The sequence below is a fragment of the Sinohyriopsis cumingii genome, chromosome 7, assembly GCF_028554795.1.
Source record: "Sinohyriopsis cumingii isolate HCF-2022 chromosome 7, ASM2855479v2, whole genome shotgun sequence".
NCBI lineage: Eukaryota > Metazoa > Mollusca > Bivalvia > Unionida > Unionidae > Sinohyriopsis > Sinohyriopsis cumingii.
In genome coordinates, this window is record NC_142967.1 from 113,915,092 (window position 1) to 113,936,227 (window position 21,136).

The 21,136-nt window shown below is 35.9% G+C and overlaps 1 protein-coding gene across 2 annotated transcripts in view; it reads left to right on the forward strand.

Moving 5' to 3' along the window:
* The window catches only part of LOC149795957 (uncharacterized), a 72,912-nt gene extending 70,498 nt beyond the window's left edge, over positions 1–2,414 (forward strand). For both annotated transcript variants that reach the window (XM_089965883.1, XM_089965882.1), the window contains exon 4: positions 1,720–2,414. In XM_089965883.1, coding sequence (XP_089822009.1) covers positions 1,720–1,838 — 119 coding nt within the window. In that variant the 3' untranslated portion in view covers positions 1,839–2,414. The remainder of the gene's footprint in view (positions 1–1,719) is intronic.
* Positions 2,415–21,136: the final 18,722 nt, after the last annotated feature.

The window sequence follows — 21,136 nt, forward strand, 5'->3', positions numbered from 1 at the left end:
CATGGAAAGATGCCATAAAAAACCATCTAGTACATAATAATTTTGATAAGCAGGAGGATAAAATAACGAACTTGCGAAAACAAGATTCACTCAAGTATGTTTACAAAGATCTTTTACAGGAAACTAAAAGGCAACACACTGCGAAGCAAGAAGCTTGGATGCAAGTATTTAATAAAAATATAAGTAGTGAGGAGTGGTCTGATATATACAGCCGGGCAAAACGCTGTACCAAGGATACCAAGTTGATCTCTTTTAACTTTAAATTAATCCATAGAATAATCGCTACTAATGATTTTCTTAAAAGAATTAACATATTTGATGACAACAAATGTACTTTCTGTAAGAGTGAAACTGAAAGTATTCAGCATCTCTTTTATGACTGCAGTATTACTTCGCAGTTTTGGTACCGTTTTATTGAAGATTTTGCACCTTTTTGCCCAAATATTGTACATCTGTCCAAAAAAGAAACATTTTTAGGAAGTGAACAACTGGACAGTTTGGGTAATTTTCTGCTTATTTTGGCAAAATATTATATTTATACTTGCAGATTCAATATGAAAAATCCTTCTATTTTTGCCTTTAAGCAAATAGTTGCAATGCATAAGAACATTGAAAAATACAATGCTAAGGTAAATAAAAAAGAGGACCAATTTCTTCAAAAATGGACCTCAACAATGAACATTTAACTTGTCTCTGTCTTGATGGTAAACAGGAACAAAATATTGTAAGATCACAAAGGCCATGTCACCTAGATTGTGTGCCATATGCATGTGTATATGTGTGTGTGTGTGTGTGTTTTCTTTTTTACTTTCTCTGTAGATTATATTTATTATCCCTAGATTATCTGATAACCAGAAATGTTTGATTGTAAGGTGACCCTGGGATGGTTCCCCGACCCATTGGTCAACCTATTACGGGGTTAATAAAAAAAAAAAAAAAAAAAAAAAAAATATTCCGTCTGTGATGTGTGGAGAATGAATGTTCCATTGACAAACTAGCTTGGGCATCTAAAACCATTGCTGGTGGCAAGCAGCATTTCATTTACAAGTCCAATTATTTTAATAGCAAAAATACAATCAAAATCATCTGGGCTAGTAGGTTAGAATTGGAATTATCATTCCATGTCATAGTGCACACAGCTGTAAATGATGTGGCTTTATCATGGCAAGACTATGTCCAGAATGTACAAAACTTTACTTGGCAACACAGAAGCAATATCTTTAGGTTTGCCCCTGTTTTATTAGTAGAGAATTAGAGTGTTGTTACCATTTGCATGAATCAATCAATCTGTTTGTCTGTGTGTCAGTCTGTCAGATTTTTGACCACATATGATAAGTCCATGCTTTCTGATAAACCAGAATTTGAAATACTGCAAATGTTTGCTAAATGTTTTGTCAACATTAAGTTTCATAGTGATGATTCCACCGCATTTAATTATTTTTTGTACAAATAAGTATCTTCTTCAAACTCATTGATATATATCTTTATGAGTAATAACAATATGCGTGATCGCTTATTTTCATTTTATGAAATCCCAAGTCCAACAATAATTTGAATTAAGTAGTTGGAAAATGGAAGAAAGCGATGTAGCAGCAGTTGAAAGCACACATATTTATAACTCAGTATAACGTCTATATAAAGATGTAGATGCATAAAGAGTCACCATGATATAATGTCTCCAAACCGACTATTTACTTTTGTTTTTTGTTTTCTTTCAAGGGACTTCATATGACGGTAGAACACAAGAGTTTTCAAATGGCAGTAGCAGAAAGGGTGGCTGTTTTAGGAGTTTCATAGTTGTATTGATATTCCATATAAGGATATGCAGAATACTTTGAATTTTTTTTGTCGTTATAATTATAGATTTCACTGATTGTACATCACTCATTCTTGTATGCAAATTATATATATATATGAATGTGTGTATATGTATGTATATATATGTGTGTATATGTATATATATGTGTGTGTATATATGTGTGTATATATATGTGTGTATATGTATGTATATGTGTGTGTATATATGTGTGTATATATGTATATTCTGCTCTAGTTTTGTCATCATACTTATGTCAATGTCTGGGAATGCTGGTGTGAATCACATCCTCTACTGAAGGTTTGTTTTACGATAATATTGCTGTAACACTGATAGACTTTACTAGGGTATATATATTAGAATCACATAATACAAAATTTTTAACAATCACCAACTTTGTTAAAATTATATAAATTTAATTTACAATTAAAAAAATTGCACTTTACAAAAATGATAAAAATATTACATCATAACATTGCTGTTACTTTCTGTCCAAAGATGTCGTGTTACTAATATGCTAAGACTATCCTAGATTATAGCATGTACAAATTAATGTTCATAGCACAAAATAGATTACTTGCAATTTTTGATTCATGTACTCTCTTTTTTGTTTCATTTCTTTCCACTACTTACTTTTAAATTTGTTTGAGATAGGAATGAAACATTTTACATTCCACCCTTGATCACTCGCTTACTACAGGACCCCTAAACATTGACCACATCGTAAGAGAGGGAAGGTGTTGACGAGGTACCTATAAACATTAAAGAACACATTGACATTGACTTTAGGAATAGATTGAGAGAAGCACAGAGATGGAGAGACAGACGCAAAGACAGTTGATAAGAAAGGCGGGGGTGGGGTTGGGGTTAGACGGTTGAACATTTGTTAATAGACAGATTTTTGTATAGTGATGTTGTTTACTTTTCTATATAAATTGCCTTTATTGTAAAGATAACAAATTTTATAAAGATAGAAACTTTACTGCAAGAAGTTTTAAGTGTATACCACCTGTGTACCAAAATAACAAAGTATTATGTTCTACCTTTTCCACAAGAATGTTAATACGTTCTGATTTAATGCTAACTGAGAAAAAATGTTCATTCTTTTTTCTTTCAAAAGAAAAACATTTTGAGTAACAACAAAGGCAGCATTTGGTTATTTATTAAACCGCTCCGGTTGCCTAAGTGGTTAAAGCTCCGGCCAGATCATATGAAAGACTTAAATGGCACCAACATTTTCCTCGCATGGCGCTCAGCATTAAGAGGTTAGTGTTAGAACTGGTTGTTCTGCTGTTAGGGTGATGTGACTTGGTGGGAAATGGTGCCAAATGTCTGTGGCATTATTCCCTAGTGCTAGACATATATGTTAACTGCCACACTGTAGACCTGATAGCGATAGGGCTCGCGATGTTAAAATGCAAAGCTATATAGCAGCAGAGGGAGTGAACCAACCTCAATAAATCCGAGTAAAGAAGTCTATACGGCTTACCTTAACGGGGGAAGGTTCCATTTTGAAGGAAAAGAAAGCTTTCTAGAAGGAAGGTTCCGTTGGAAGGGCCGGGCAAAATAAGTCTATACGGGTTACCTTAACAGAGAGGTCGTGCCCTTGTTGTTGCTGTCAATTAAAATAAACTTGTATCAGAAAATGCCCCTAGCGTTTAAATCTTACAGCTAGATTAGCTCGAGAGCAATTAATAAATTTCTTCCCGTGAGATATTCTGTTAGACAAAAGCTACAAGTGTGCCAAGAATCCCAAGTTGAATTCTCAGAAGGCGCAGAACAGTTATTTAGGCCTGTTACAACGGCTACTAAAGGTCTAATTGTGCCACCACAACAAACCGCCAAACAAACTAAAAACATAGCGGCAAGAATTAAACATAAAATATTTTACGAGCACTTCCAACTGAAATAGTTGTCGCGCAACCTCCACCCGTCGGTGAAGAAATACTTGAAGGTATCGGTAGCCTTCGTACTGAAATAAGTGATATCAAAGATCTTATAACATAAACAGAACAAGCAAAGGCTAAAGTTGATATAAACGATAAATTTACCAAAGGCAGTATTAACGACATAAAACTAATTCAGAATGTAAAAGATTTAGTTGAGCTTGAGGTGAGACAAAATAACACAGCTAATACGCAGAAAAAAACAACCAGTGAAATTACAGTTCACTGAAGCCATGCATCACATGGAGATGATGTTAGAATTGGTTTTGTCAATGACTGTTTTATGGTGTCGTTTAACAGTGCCGCATAGTGGATTGATGGAAAAATCATTAAGACAATTCAAGACGTCGACGTCGCTACATCAATAATAGACTTAGCAAGATATTCCGATAATTACACAAGATCAGCCGGTCCCACAATGATGTTCGCCAAGGGCACTTTTGATGACCCAGACAACATACAACACATTACAAGAAGGCCAAAATACTTTGCTGGGAATGCTGACGCCTATGTGGCTCAGGTGGTTCATGGTAATAATCCAAAATTCAATCTCAAATTTTTAACGCGACAATCAGTGTTGGGACAAGCACGTAGATGATTTTTGTGCGCGATTCCTTTGTCGCACATTTTTGGATTTTGCAGGAAAATTAAAAAGATTATCTTTGGAGCTAAACACACTGTTACTCTTGTGAGAAAAGCCACCGATGACGACGCGCTCTGGAGACCTATTGGTGAAGTAATACTGTCAAAACTTTCACTGTGGATGCCGATAATGACTCCAACAATCGCCGAAGAACAACGACTATTGTCTTTTTTGGATCAAGGCGGCAATATATTGCTGTAATGGCATACAACAACCACGGTTAACATGCAGACTGCCGTTGATGGGTTATTAACGTGGCATAAAGCATCACAAAAAGGAGTTGCCTCACCACGACACATATTTGCTGCTCTTCAAAATGCTAGATGAATAAACAATCAAACCCGTAGCCATATGATATTTGACAAACTTTCGAAGTTTCCTTGCGAATAAACAGACAACAGGAACCAACGGAAAACATACTGCTAATTTATGAACAAGATTATATCACGCGTGTGTATCGTCGATTAATGACATTTTTCTGACATGATCAAAACGTAGACACTGGTTTACAAATCTCACAGCTGGATTTTAAAATCTATATCCGATCTATTACTTTTCGCTGGAGCATCTTGATTTATCCAGACAATCTGTTGTTGATATCCACTTTAGAGCCAGTGTGCATATAGGTGGTGGTGTTAATTACATAGCAATCGCGGTTATACTCAGCAACATGGCAATTTTGCTTTAGGCGCTGGTGGCCGAATGAGATTCGTTGTCACACCAGTAGAAAACATGTAAATATTTTTCAAAAACATGTAACCGGCGGTGATTTAAAAATACGAGTATTTTATAAATGTCATCATACCATCATATTCGTATCAGTCTGACTCCTGGTCAGATTAAGAAACTGCATTCCGCGTCAGGGAAAAAAACAGGAGCCACAATAACGCTAAAGCACGGTCAAATCAGAGGCGGTGAAAATAAGTTGTCGTTGACAGAACGTCAACTTAAACATCTTAATAAAGCCAAACAATCCAAAACCGAAATACGGCTTGAACTTTCCATAGGAACCTTCAAAGACACTGTTAAGACCGGAGGCATATTTTCGTTACTCGCGGCGCTGATATCCGTAGCCCCACCAATCGTCGCAAAAGCGGCCACATTAGGTGCTGTTGGATGGCATTAAATAAACAACGGGAATGGGGTTAAGGCTTTCAGGAACTCATCCTCGGGGAGAGATCCTAAGACTTCTAGGAACACTTTGTTGATCTCACCATTGTCAAATTTGTATTTACTTGATTCTGCCAAGCAACTAAAACTAAAATACTTTAGAGGTGATTTCATGCGAGATCAGTTACCAAAACGACCAAACAGCACTGAGACAGGTATTATTAATCTCCATAATAATACCGGTGCAGGAACTAATTGGGTAGAATACGCGATTGATCCCAGTGGGATTATTTATTTTGACTAATAAGGATTAGCTACACCGCAAGAATTTATCAACTATGTTACACCGATCAAAACCCCGGCGTGGTATTCAACGCTGCCAACACAAACACTAACCGATCCGCTGATTTATGGTCGTGAAGCAATTGCTGTACTCGACGCTGTATCAAAATCAGCGTTGCCACCTCACAAAGTCGTACACAATTATACATGTGCGTCGTTTAAACAATAATGGTAGATTTTTACTGAAGATCTTAGGGCGATACTATCAAGAGTTAAGCAAAGCTCTCTGGAGTTGACCGAGATGAAGTTTTGGGTTTTCAGGATAAATAAGGCTTTTTAAAAACGAGTAACATCAAGTGGATTGACATAGTGCGTAAAGTTCTTGGTTCTAAAACGGATAACATCCATGTGTTTACCAGCGACAGTAAGATCAAAGACTCAGGTATATCCATATTGCAAATCAGAAATGAAATTGCAAGAAACACTGTTAATAGTTTAAAGAATACCGGCGACACAATGACAGGTGAACTCAGCATGAACGAAAATAAATAGTCGTGTTAAGAGATCCAACATCCGAGGAAGATGCCGCAACAAAAAAATATGTAGACGTTAACTATAGCACCGTAGATGGTAAATTACTCACGCTCTGGGCCAAGTATAATGTTCACGTAAGTGCGTTTACAAATCTCCATAGAAACTTTAGAAAACTTAATAAAATCGCAGAAGATTTTTTTGGCACCCAGTTGACTTCTGGCATGAAACTCTCTGATATCAAGACGAGCATTGAAACGATTAAAAAACACTAGAAGATGTCGTAGGTGGAATTCCTGATATCGATGACAAAATTAATCTGATTAAAATTCATCACAAACAGATCATCAAGGTAGTATACACAGTATCATCAGGATTCTCAACAGGGTCACAGCAAATTAATACTATCAAACATACCGTGGAATTCACTGTTGTGTACAGGTTGTCTGTGTTCAGCGCTGCAAAATTTAGTATATACACAACATATCCATAGCGTCATTCAACCGATATGTTTTCCGGGGTTGTGTCGATTTTGTTAAATAGCGGACATGAAGAAAGATTTATCTAGAATCATCAGCTGATATGAAATTAACCGGAGTATCTTACTGATGGTGTCTGCAGTTTGTTGCAGAAACGCCTCAATTTGGTTACTGTATAACATATAATGGCCTTAACAGAGTTAAGCGTTCAAAAATGTAGATATAATCAAGTGCGAGAATGGCAAAAAGCGTTAAAAACTGTCGTTGACAATTACACAATGAAAGTAAAAAAATATCAAACGCGTGCGGTTCTCATAGATTTTATTGTATACTCGGTGTCTGCGCTCACTGCTGTTACCGGCGTAGCATTATCAGCGCTAACACCATTAACGGCAGCTGTTGCTGTGACAATATGTGTTTCATCATCGGCAAACATTGCTCGGTTTTTTAATATTATCGCGATAAAGATATCCACGTGCACGAGCACAAAATTGCACGACTGCGTTGTAAAATTACACACAGCAACACACGCGTAATTTAAATTGTTGTCGCTGATATCATCAAGCCTTAACGATACGACGATATCTGGTTCTGAATTGACACACTGCCTAAGACATACAATGAAGTAATTGATTTAGAAAATGACGGTTTAAATAATGACAGAATTACTACATTGAAAGTCGCAAAAACAAATCCGCTGAAACCACAACGATACCAGTAAACTCCACTAACCCTGAATTCGGTATTATTTTCCATCCGCGATTCCATTAAAGGAAATAACTATTGCGCAGTTGTAAGTATACTACAGTTGGCCCAATATCCGGTCAAGATCATCTGGTGGTAATTTGTTAGTGTTTGCAAATAAAAATAAACCCGGTGCCGATGGCCCTGACTCTGTCAACGGGGAAACACCTGATTAACAGGTTGTTGGAATACCGATCGACAATTATGAGACTGAACAAAAGATTGATGAATTCCAGCGTACAATAAAATCAGTGACGGACCGGGAATCCAAGATAGCCATACAAGTTCATGAATCAACATTATCTGCCGCTATAGAAATAAATTCGCCGGATTACACAGATGATATATATCAATCGTTGATCAGATCCGTGCTAGGGTGAGCTGAAGTTGCTCCACCAGAACCGATACCTGTCTAGCGCGGTCTGACTTTACATCGGATAAATGCTCGTATCATGGAATTACTCTAGGATATGTAAAGAATTGGCTGTGGGAACATATAGAGGAGAGTCCAGACACTGGTAGTTTTGAGGAAGTCCCGGACAAGCCTGAATTTAGAGAAGAACGACCACGTATGTGGTGGTAATTTGGAAAGATAGTTCCAAGGACCTTTCGTGACAAACACATGAAGATTGTTTTTAGTGAGCTAAATGATGAACATAAGCGACAACGAGAAATATTTCACAAACGCCGCACCGAATATCTTCTTGACTTGATGTCTACAAGCGAAGGAATTATCAAACAAATAGAAATACTAAATCAGATTTTTTTTCTGATATTGAGTTTGTTTATGAGACAATTATAGGTGTAGTTATTAACGCAGCAGATAAACATAAACAATTTGTACTTAATCATTATTCGATTAAAGAAGATGATCTTTCAACATTTAATTTTCCTTGATGTAACACAACTGAGTTTAAAAGAATCCGTCAATGATATTATCGATTGATTTGTTTCCTAAAATATTTGCTGAGTGGAGAAAGATACCACAGCAGGATAACATTGTACGGTACAACTATCGACCACACCGTGAAGGCCGTCATATTTCGCCGGGAATTGTAAATATAACCTCAACGATCGCGGTCAATCTTGTATGTAATTGATGGCAGCACGTATCACCCGGATATCCGATTGTGCAAGAGCCGATCAATCCGATTTACCTAAGATGCCATAATCCGCTATTATCAAAAATAAATTTCAAACTCACTGACCAAACCGGCCACTTTCTTGACCTTCGTGGAGAAGTTTTAAGTCTGAATTTATATGTGAGATCTTAATGATTTTATAAAAAGACAACACATACTTGAAAATCAGTGAGAAGAAAAAGACTAAAAGCTTTCACTTTCATTTTCACTAAATGACTCTTTCATTTTGAGATATAATCTTTCTTAATTGTCTTACGCGAGTGTTAATTGTCTTTTTTGCTTCGTATTCAAGAGACAGTTCAAATCTAGTGTTTTCTATCGCGCCAGAGCGAGATGCAATTCCCCTACTTCAGTTTATTCTACTGTAGCCAACAATTGAAACATGGACCACTGAATTCGCTTTACAAGTTTGTATTCTGATGGTAGTGTGTATCCCCCTTCAAGTTTACGTTCTTGTAATGTTTTAAAATCAGAATTAATTTTTATTTCGGGATTTAGTTCATCAGATATATATATGTCATGCTTTAATATTTTAATAGCAGAAATAATATCACTGATATTTTCGTAATTCATTATATACTAAATATACGTTTAAAAGAAATTTTTTCACGCTCATGTGAACTTCTTGATTGCCATATGACATTCTAGGAAGTCCAGGTGGGTGTTTTAAACTCCAGAAGAGAGAATTCACCACAAAAATATTTATTTACAAGTATTCTGAAATCTATCACCACGAGTCAAGGGGACAACGAGAACTCTATCAACCAAGTTACATATCCGCGTCAGAGTTGACTCCGTTGAAATGATCAAGGATGTTGTCCGTATCTAAGATTATTGAAACATACCAAAATGAAATCCATTGTTCATTCTTCTGTGAAAACGATGATTTGGTTATTTTATCTGATACATATTGAACCACGCGTGAGTTAATACCCAAATACTTGCCAGCTGCTTACATTGACTGAAATATTATTTCTTTTCCGTTCTCAGTAATCATAGATTTAACTGCCTTCCATGCAACTGTTTTACATCTCCCAGAATTTCCACGTGCATAATTATCGCTCTGTGTAATATCTTGCATGTTTTTCAAAGAGTTATTGAGTTTTTGTCTGTCCGTCAATATGATCGATCACAAGACCATTTTTAATCACCCCGTGAAAAATCTCGTATATAAACCTATGACAGTAATACCTCTTCCTCCCAGCGTTGAATCTAAGATAACCAATATTATCAACAGCATCAACAGTATTGCTTCGCTGACAATGTCTGATTACACCATCATGAGATGCTTCATGATTCTTGAGGATACGACGTCTGACAACCTCTTTTTAAAGCTGTAATTATATATGACATTATTTGTCTAAATTATAATTTGTCTTTACAGATCTAGTTATATAATCCTCAGGGTATCTTATAATCTTTTTTTATCAAGGGCAGATTCTTTGACAACGTCCTTGACAACGTAAGGGTTGTTATATTTTTTATCATATTATTGCTTTAGTTCTCTATATTTTTTACCACCAAAACGCACACACAACTGCGTTTCCCTCTAACTCCAACACCACACTGCAAATACGGTTTTGGACCAATACTCCCTCTACTTACGCTTTGTAAATGTTGTCCGCAGAATTCATTTACACAATAGTTGTTACAAGGAGTTGAAGACCCTATCATCAGTCACTTGCATTTGTTCCTTTTTGAGTCATCATATATATACTGTTTTTAATTTAAATACCTGTCTAAGATATAATATGGAATAATTTGAGAGATTATCTACAATCCAGCCTTGGAAAAATTCGTTTCCTGAATCTTGACAGAAGAACCATTGACTTGAGGAGGCGAGCTCTTGCTGATCCCACGAACAATTTGATTAATATTATTCGGGATGCTAAAAAAGAATTTCGCGACGATGGTCATTGATGCTACAATGAACGATGAGCGGGAGATAAAGATTATCGATTATCTCAAGCATCAAAAATATTTTTTTCAGAATAAAATTTGTTATATTATCAGCAATAGACATTCCCAGCCCTGAGTGGATTATCCGTGACAAACTTGAAACTGTCCTTATTAATATGAAAACCGCTGTGCTAAGTAAAAATTGGCGGCCTTGAATGTTAACTGATATTGATAAACTATATTACGAACGAGCGTATCCTATAACAGTGGTTATTTATGTAATTTATTCGCTAAATGATAAACCAAACTTCGATGATCTTGCGCCGATGAAATTCTCAAGAGTAAATTGTGTAGCCGAACGAGTAATCTAAAATGTTACAAACGCGATACGTGGAAATGGATTAATGGATTAGCTACGTGAAAAAAATAAGGAAATGGGCTAATCAGTCAAGGATACCGGGGCGTCAATTAATGATGTCGCTAAGTTAGAAAAAACACTAAAATTCCCAATAAAACTAGCAATGATAACACGAGAAATTTTACACGATTCGAAACATTATAAAAGGGGGAGCTCCAATAAATATTGTTGATCATAATGCGCAGGTGTGGACTAGCGCAGTAACAGTATTTCGACGAAATCGAACCGTATGATTTTACCCCCAAGACTCTGGATGAAACATGTTTTATTTTATTTACGAAATAAGCAAAAACGACCCTGTATAAGCATGGCTATTTAAGAGTTCCGATGATAGAAAATATAATCAATTTGTACGATGTAACGGCGAAATAAATCGTAAAGAATCTATTCATGAAGAAATGAAAAATCTTGCGCAGAAATGTTCTACACAGAATACTGAACAATTGTTGAATAATTGTTTTACAGTTCCTCTGTTGCAGCTCACTTTGCAAGAGAAAGAACTTCGTGGAAGCCAACACGATTTTAATGCCTTGATGATGTGAAATTAAGTTGCTGTGAATACGGTCAATGCGGATTGTGGAATACCGAGTATGACCACAACGATGTTATCTAGGTTGATATGGCCGCTTGTTATCCGGAGAGTTTTCTTCGTTACGGAGAGTGTTCTGGATATTTTAAAAGATTTGGACATCCCACACACGAGATAACTAGAGTATCAATAAACGGACCCTAATATGATTTTGATCTAGTTGGATTCGCCAACCTGATTTTGATCTAGCTGGATTCGCCCGTATTGAGTCATTCGAGTTTGCTAAAGGTCTTCATCCGGTCTGTTATGTTTGGCTTATAGGCACTTTTCAGAAAAACGTTTTGCACCAATAGTGCTGTTACGATATATGCCTGATTGTAAAATAGTAATATCGTTGATTGTAAGTGAGGCACTTATATCATACCGCCCTCAGAAAGAAATTTGGTTACCACCACCTATGAAAATAAAACTGCAAAGGAACTTGGTAGAATAATAATCGGTAATTTACCCAATGCGGAGCATATGATCAAAAACGATGTTGAATATGATTTTATAATTGCTGGTGCAACGAAGAGAACTATTTTTGTAAGTCGAGAAAACAAATACTTGTCTAACAGAACACGATTAGGTACATTTGTTGGTTATATTGATGGCGAGTCACCTCAGTTTGCTAATTTAAGGTCCTCAATGCTCAGGCATATTTCGATAAATTTATTATTTATGATAAACAGATTTCCCTACACCGAGGTCAGCGTTGCTACGGATACATTCAATATTGAAAGAAAATATTTAGAATTACTGACTCAATTTACCGCTTATGATGCCTCGTGGGGTGAATAGAGAATAAAACAGACATGTTATATAATTAATCTGAAGCCGCAGATCTTGCGGTTAAATATATTTATTATAAAAATAATCAGATATCAGAATTATCGTCTGTGGCATCCGTACATGATCCAGTATCCATGCACAAGACTGTTTATCTAAATGGACGTCGAGGTTCTGGTAAAACAACGCGAGTTATTGTATCATTTCGGCAGAGTTCAGATGATATGGTTGTTTTAATACCTACATAGAGACACGAAACAACGAGGAGTGCGATTATGTACTTATCATAGCTTCTTCCGATGGATCATGCTAATAAGTTTCATATTAGTTGTTCCAGTAATTTATTATTTAATGCAGCTATCACACATGGTAATCTTGCAACCCATTCGAGAGATCTTTTGTCTTGAATTATTTCCTTCGCATACTGATATCTAAACAATCTCTCAGCAAGCCTTCAATTAAATCGTTCAACAATTGCCTGTTTGCGATGAATTGCTGTATGTCCTCGTCGTATTTCAATGTTTTTTCATCAACGATGATACTGCACCCGTGATGTTCTTTATCAGGATCAACTTGTAATTAAGTATGGCCGTCGTAGACCACCTTGTGGTCCAGATCCTCGTTGATAAATTCGTTCAAATGCTTAAGCTTCTTCAGTTGTTATTTTAGTTAGTAGCGGCTCTGCTTCTTTGAATCTACTTGCAACGTCAACAACAGTTAACTCGTACTTGTATGTTACTCGACGTCTTCCAATTGTAATAGTGTTATGTGGTAAAAACAAAATATCCGCCTAATGAACTTCATTTGGAACGCTGACATAAAAATATGAATGCTGAATAATTTTAGGCGGTGGTAGATAAATTTGCCATATTGCATATCGTGCTAACCATTTTGCAACAGCAACACGTGTAACATTTGCTGCGTCGGCGAGATTACTAATCGCTGCTCTACCTTTCCAATATCCCCTTGGACTATAATAAATCGATTCCATTATAATAATAATCGGTTTATTAATTACCGGCTCCTAATGATAGCTTACCTCTCATTGCAGATCTTACTAACCAATTATCTAATGATTCTTTGACAGATTTTTTTTGGAGGGGGAACTTAGCGCATGAACTAATTTTACGTCTGAGATATGTCGCTGCTTAAGATTTTTATTTTTATAAGCTCCATGATGAGCGTGACACGATTTATCAATAGCGTTTACTGGATACTCACAAGGCCTTGGCTGATCTAGGTTATCGAGACTGATATCAAGTCTGGTGCCAGGACCGCAGTAATTATATCCTGGAAGGTGTTTTTCTTCTGGGTACTTAGTCCATGGTGTTCCTGGTAACTCTGTTAACTGCATGTCAGTATCACCTCCTTTTTTGTAGTCTCGCCCGTTGGTTTGTCAGCTGAAATAAATTTAAAAAATTTGTACCACTTCGGTGACACTTACCCGTAAGTGCTTGTCGTTTATTTTTCGTAGTTGTAGCTGCTAGTCCACTTGTGCGGGGTACGCGCCCTGCATTTCACAGAATATAAATCCATATTATTTATTATATTTCTGCATCATGGATTAGCGGCACGAAAGCAAGAGCCGGTCAAGCATCATTCAGCGCTACCAAATTCTGTCCTAATGATTATATTAGGCCCATTCGGGTCTGGCAAAACACAACTGTTACTTAATTTAATAATGAAGTAGACAAATGGGATAAATTGTATTTAGTTGCTCCGTCAGTTGATGATCAGAGATGTTACGAAGTACTTAAGGCTTTTAATGAAAATGCAATGTTGTTAAACGAAGACGTTAATGAATTTATTACTGATATTACTAAAGCGCCATCCGTTGATGACTTTGATGGATTTATTAACAATTTAGATATATATGACGATGCAATGCTAGACAAACAGTCAAATCCAGCTCGGATATTTTCTCGAGGAAGGCATACAAACACGGACGTGATTTATGTTACTCAGCGGTATACGCAAATACCTAAAGTGATCAGAGGTAACTGCAGTATTTTAGCTGTATTTAACGTAGTTGATACACACACGTTACGAAATATTCACCAGACTTGGTGTAGTGATGATATGGACATAATTAAGATTAGAAATTTATTTAGGCAAGCTCAGTCAACCCTGCATAGATATATAACAGTAAACTTACTTGACCACCGATCACGATATCGTGTAGGTCTTGATAAAAGTTTTGGATAAGGTGCGACCTCTCCGTTAAGGCAACCCGTACAGACATTTTTGCCCGGCCTTTCCAAAGGAGCCTTCCTTCTTGAAAGCTTTATTTTTCAAAATGGAACCTTCCCCCGTTAAGGTAAGCCGTATAGACTTCTTTACTTGGATTTATTGATGTGGGTTCACCCCATCAGCTGCTTGCCTTAAGAAAAATACAATAGTTTATTGCTCTACGAGTACAATATTGATGCTGTGATTTCATTGTAGTTAACTGGTAAATGGATGCTTATCGATAAGCATACTTAAATATGAACTCAGTAATTTTGTGTTCAATACACGCATTGAATCTCATTTCACCATAATGAACTCTGCATTTGAACTTAAGCACCAAATACCCTGAGGTTGCCATCCTTTCGTTCCATAGTACTACTGTTGATTACACCTGTAAATGAGTAGTATAAACCACTGATTAGGGTTAGATATTTTAAAATATTCAAACTTCACGTTTGGTCGTATGAAATGTATTGACTTGGTTCATGACAGTGACTGCTAGCTTGTACTTAGGTGAGCTTTGCATGCCTTTTAACAATATATTGTACCACTATTTAATTTTATGTAAAGAACGTAATTAACATGACTAAACAAGGCAAGTGGACTTTAAATTGATTGCAACATTGCAAGAAACATTTTTGGAAGTTGAGGACCAAATCACAATTGGACTTTATTAGGTTCTTCGGAAAATGCTCCTTGGCATCATTATGATGTTCGCTCAACACAATGCACGTTTGAATACAATCGGGCGTTTCACATTTATGATGATTTGTTGAATCTGAAGTAGAAAGTTAATTAGAATACGAATTTCAATTGGTAAGAGGACTATATTGAATAGGGCCATTTTCTGCCCCCGTTTTTATGGAGGAATAAAATATTGTAACTATCAAAAATCTGTGTCTCATTGTATTATTCGATGTATAAATCACCTTATGCTACATTCAGTATGCATATAAATTGCTTTTTCATACTTAAACACGACCTTTGAACATGGTCTGGTAAGAGAAATTTAAGAGAGCAACTTGAAACTAGAAATAAGATTTAAGGGCATGCTTGATCAGACAAGGTATTTACACTGACTGATTAAGTTTTATTAAAAGTTTTAGGTTCTCATATTAACTTATGTGTTCACGTCTGCGCTAATCAGTAAAGATTAGAAAAAAGTCTTGAATTTTTCTGCCTATGTTTAACTTTCTTAGTTTTCCCTGTTGCACCGTAGCTGCCTACGTATCTCTACGCGTGAGCAATGAAACACGCATTGCTAGAGTGCACTATATTTTTCTTTCATTATTATATTTAAAAAAATTCGGGAATAATAACTATTCAGATATTTTAAAAACAATGTTATCCATTCATTTCTCTCTATCTTCATTCCTTCTAAATTGCCTTGGGAACAAGATTTTTTTGAAGAGGCACTGAAGGGGCATTTGGAACGATATGTAAACTGAAGGGGCATTTGGAATGATATGTAAACAAAGACTACGTGTAGAAAACATTAAATGTATTTTTACGTTGCCAGTATTTTTGAAAAAGGATGCTGTAAGAAGTAGGGTAAGGCCATATAGTTATTTTATACAGTAATAACAGGTTTTGTGTTCCTCATTTCCATCATGATGTCGTTTGCTACTTTTAATTCACTATTACAGTGCAATTCTGTACATGCAATCTTTAAATGAATCTGTCAATTTTCTGATGGCAATATTATTTATAAGCTGCGCATCTTTTCGTTAAAACTTTGTTAACTGGGTCTTTCTTCATATAGTACAAACATTCAGTCCTTAAAACTAAAGCATTAACTGGGCAAACAACATATCAATACTTATATAAATCTGTTTGGAAAAAAATGTGTCATTTGCGTGATATACCCAGTGAACAATACAGGCTTCAGTAGCTCAAACGATATAGCCTTATTGTGCCAAATTTGCGCACAAAGTTCTAATCCACCGAAACTACGCCTTTTTTCTTCTTCTTTCTATCTTATTTTTTTAAAGAATTAATATCCATAATATCAACATATGTCAATTTAAAGTTTGAAATACAAATTATTAACTGCTCAGTTTTCAAAACCCTAAAAATAATGCACAATATGAAAATCATTTTATTTTTATGTCATACAAGGTAAATTTTCTATCAATATATTATTCATCTAAAATGGAACTATACAAGGGTGACCAATCATGTCAGCATCAGAAAATAATGGTATTGGAACCAGTGCTGTGATTTGGTTATTCTTCCATAATTAGATAGTATAACTTTTATACAAGTACATTCATATCCATTTTTTTCATACTGAATGTTTATCACATTTTCTGATGCACTTGTGTACATCAAGAATAATCGTTTTAAGACTGACATAAAATTTTAAACCTTTTCGAAACAGTGGTAACCATGTCCACATTCGCGATGGAAGCAAGGAAACTGAATTGATTTATGATTTTGTAACTGAAAATATTATCTGCCTTACTTCTACGCCTAAAACCAGTAATTTTATGATCATCAATCATTTGCAAATCATTTTATTTTTATGTTGCTAAGGTGTAATATTTGTATGGTTATGGTATTCATCTAAAAGGAAACTAGAAAAGAGTGGCCAAATATCTTTGCATCAGAAAATTATTGTGCTGGAGCCAGTGTTGTGAAGAGATTATTATTCCATAGTTGTAAAGTAAAAAAGTTTTATACATGTTTGTCTATGTTAAATTTTTTACGACTTAATGTTTTATCACATTTTCCTAATCACTATTCCAAATCAAGAAAATTTAGTTTTGGATTGATATAAACTTTTACTTGCCTACTAAACCAATGATTTTTCTAGCAATTACTGAAATTATCAATTACACGTTTTGTTACCAAACAGTGGGAAACTTGTTACAAGGTCAGGATGGAAGCTTAAGAAAAATGATTCGAATTATGATTTATTAATTGAAAAGGATAATGGTATTATTCCTACCTCCTAACCAGCGAAAATGAAAATAAACAAAACATTAGTTTGTTCAATCTATTTATCCAAATGCTACATATTTATTACAATAGCATATTTTCTTTATTTCATTAAATGATAACCTCATAACCTGAAAAACATAATGATTATAACAACAGAAAATAATAAATATGATAACATTTACAGATGAAAATATTTTATTCAAAGAAAATCCTGCCTCAATATAAGTACCACAACTATTACTACTACTGCTGCTACTACTACTACTACTACTAATGGTATTAATAATAATACTAAAATAATGCCCATCTACCTATTTTTCTAGCGGAAACAAACACGGGTTTTTTTATTGGGGGGAAGGAGTTCAATAACCATGAAACATATCAAACATACAATATATTCAGACCAAAGCTATTTTGAAATGAACATTGTAGGGATGTAACTTTGCATAATGGATGACACAAGCATGCATGATATAAAACATGAATTATGATAATTAATACATAATAAGCCGAGTTGTTTCTTTTTTTCCACATTCATTTGATTTTTATTCATTGCCTGACACGTGTATGCTACATCCATAATTATTTTTAAATATAATGGGAACATCTGATATTCATTTACTTTTAAAAAATCAAACTTTCACTTCTGCTGTTTAACATTATTGCCGTATGACATAAAGTTATGACTCTTGGTATACTTGACTATTATCCATTGAAGAGGTGTGTTTAACAGGCCACATTGCGGGTCTTGTCCTCAAGCCAAGACCATGTCTCACTATCTTGAGATTTCTCTTCACACTTTCACTTCTGCACTAAAGCTTTAAACCATTCTGAGATTAAGAGTAGCATGAAAGTGGGGCTTTCTACTTTTATGTCCCCTCAAATCCGTTCCGTCAGTTCTCGACAATACCCTAATGACATATTTAGCCCATAAGTGATCATTGCCTGTTATCACTTTTAATTTTGTCCATGGGGGTATAAGCTCACCAGGATAGAATTGCCCTAATGGGTTTCCAAACAAATGGGCAAAATCACAGTCTTTTAGACTATTCTGCTGAGATTATAGAAACAAAGTCACCGCAGAGTGTAGAAACAAAATCCTTCAGTGTAAATAAACATGTAAGTTTATGGTAGTAATGAATTCACACCTCAAGCTCAATTAATGAATTAATGTACTGATTGCAACTATATCAACATGGAAAAGCCTGTGTTAATTTTTCTCTAGAGCAATGCTTGGACTGCCTGTATGGCATTTATTTTATACTGAGATAAAGAGAGATATATGGTCGAGTTGTGAAATATTTTCTTTGTGACGAAATGCCTGTGGTGGTTTAAATAAAAATGTTAAGCAGTAGCCAAGATATTGACTTCCGAAGTATACTGATGGAATTCTTGGAAGCCTGTAACAATGGTATGAACCAAATTATTGGAATATCAAACATTTGATGGATAAAATAAGATCGCGGTATCATTTATGAATGCGTAATACATGTTTATTAAAGAGGCCCAAACGTTGTTTGTTCTCCCAAACAAATCACAGCACATTGATAAATTTAATATGAGCTACCTTAGAAATAGGACTAAATAAACTTGGGCAGAATTTTTAGGCCAATAAAACTAAAACATTCTGCCGAAGATCATGCTTGAAAGAGTACACTCATAAAAGAAACAATTTACCCACTGTGTCTGAATCGAGTGAGGTTTGTGATGAGTTCAGTGACTAGAATGTTCAAGAGCAGGTTAATGAAACAAATGTTTTTGTGCCATAGATACCCACTTTGCAATACCCAAACTTCATCAATCCTCTGATTTTGTTTTACTTCCTCTTCTATCACTTCTTTGACCAGCTCCTCGGTTGTGTTTAGAGTTGCCAATGGACTTGTCACCAAGTTTAGGGTGACTGGATACTACAAATGAACCGCAATTGTTTCTACCATATTCTCTGCATCCACTATCCATTACCAAGCATCTTTTTTAAATTATCTACGAAATTCATTTGTTTTCTTCAATGTATTGACGAGTTGACGAGGGTAGCCAGACTGTTACGTTACATTGAATGATTACGGTCGCTTGCACATAGAGAGCATTTGCGACCAGTTCATTCCCAGTTGAATTTGATATTTAATTGTTCGCGGAAGACGAAAATGAGTCACATCTCCCACGCGTGCATGCATACATATGTATGCTCTTTAATAAGTTTTTTTTTATTTGGACCATAGGCGCCCAGTAACTGTGGGAATAGAACAAACACTCACTCATTAAAAACTTTATTTATGCATTGTCAAACGTCAGGCCTGAAAAAAGACCCATATGACACCATCCCATTTCCTGCTTTACAGACGAGTGTTAGCTGAACTATGTGTCGCCTATTTTGGGTCCGAGCTAACAAAGGGTAGAAATGGACTTGGTTGGAGCCTCCAAACACCAACGTTGGTTCTGAAAATGATGGGCTATCCCTATTGCCAAATAATGTGTAATCCATCTGTGGAATTGGTCCATTCCATTTCAATTTAAATATTTCTATACCGATTAATTCAAGTTTGAATTTAGTGTACAAAGTGTACTTCAATTCCCCCACCCCAATAACCAACTCAGTTGAATCAATGTGACTCATTATTACTTTCGTATCACGCAACGCATATCCTTCAAGGCTGTAAATTTAGACTGCGGTAGCAAAAGATCAAATTAGCCTTCCTTTCAAGATTTATCAAGAGTGGTTGTCAATAACCGAAATTAAAACCCCACATCCAGACAGTCTTGGTCGTGATTCAGCTTCTTCTTCAAGGCCAGCTTCATTGAGGGCTGATCTTCTTCTTGAACGTCGTATCTTCCTGGTCGGCGTAGATTGCTTCTAGCAAGTAGCTATTTTACATCAGTATCTACAGTGTCTGCCTCGTCTACTAGCACTGGCGCCTCCCTTTCATCAACTTCAGAAAATCCTTGCAACATTTTCTTCTCAGCTTTTACATTGTAGCTGGTCTCTCTTCCAGAGTTCTGACTGGCTCTCTTCCTCGTTCCGTTAGGGCCAAGGTGGCTTGTCTCCCTTTCTAGTCTGGTGCAATTGGTCGTTACATTAAGCTTGTGGCAACTCTTAAAGTGCATTATAGTTAGCAAGATGGCTTAAGCCTCTCGTCTCTTACAGTGGACGAGTTGGTCAGCTATTTGGCAAGCGGTTACACAATGTAGCCATGCCCCGTTCATATTCTTGGTCAGACATTGGCGACACGTGGCAGCATAGGAGGGAATGAATGCCACACTTTAATGCATGCACATTATCCTGATTAGTTTTGTTCGAACAGTATCCTGATTAGTTTTGTCCGACTCTGGGGCTTATAACAAACATCACGGGTCATTTTATGAGCTGGAATTGGAGTGCACATACACATCATAATATAGTCTGCGCTGCCTAATCAACCTCCATGTCCGGACTTAAAAGGGGAAGCCAGGGTTTGAGGGAGCCACATGGGCGCCACGCATATATCTCGTATATGGATTGGTAATCAATTTTACATCACCTTGTTCAAAAAATAATTTTTGTTGTTGTCCTGACTGAATTTTGAATATAGACTCTCTATGCCAATGAACAATATTATCGTG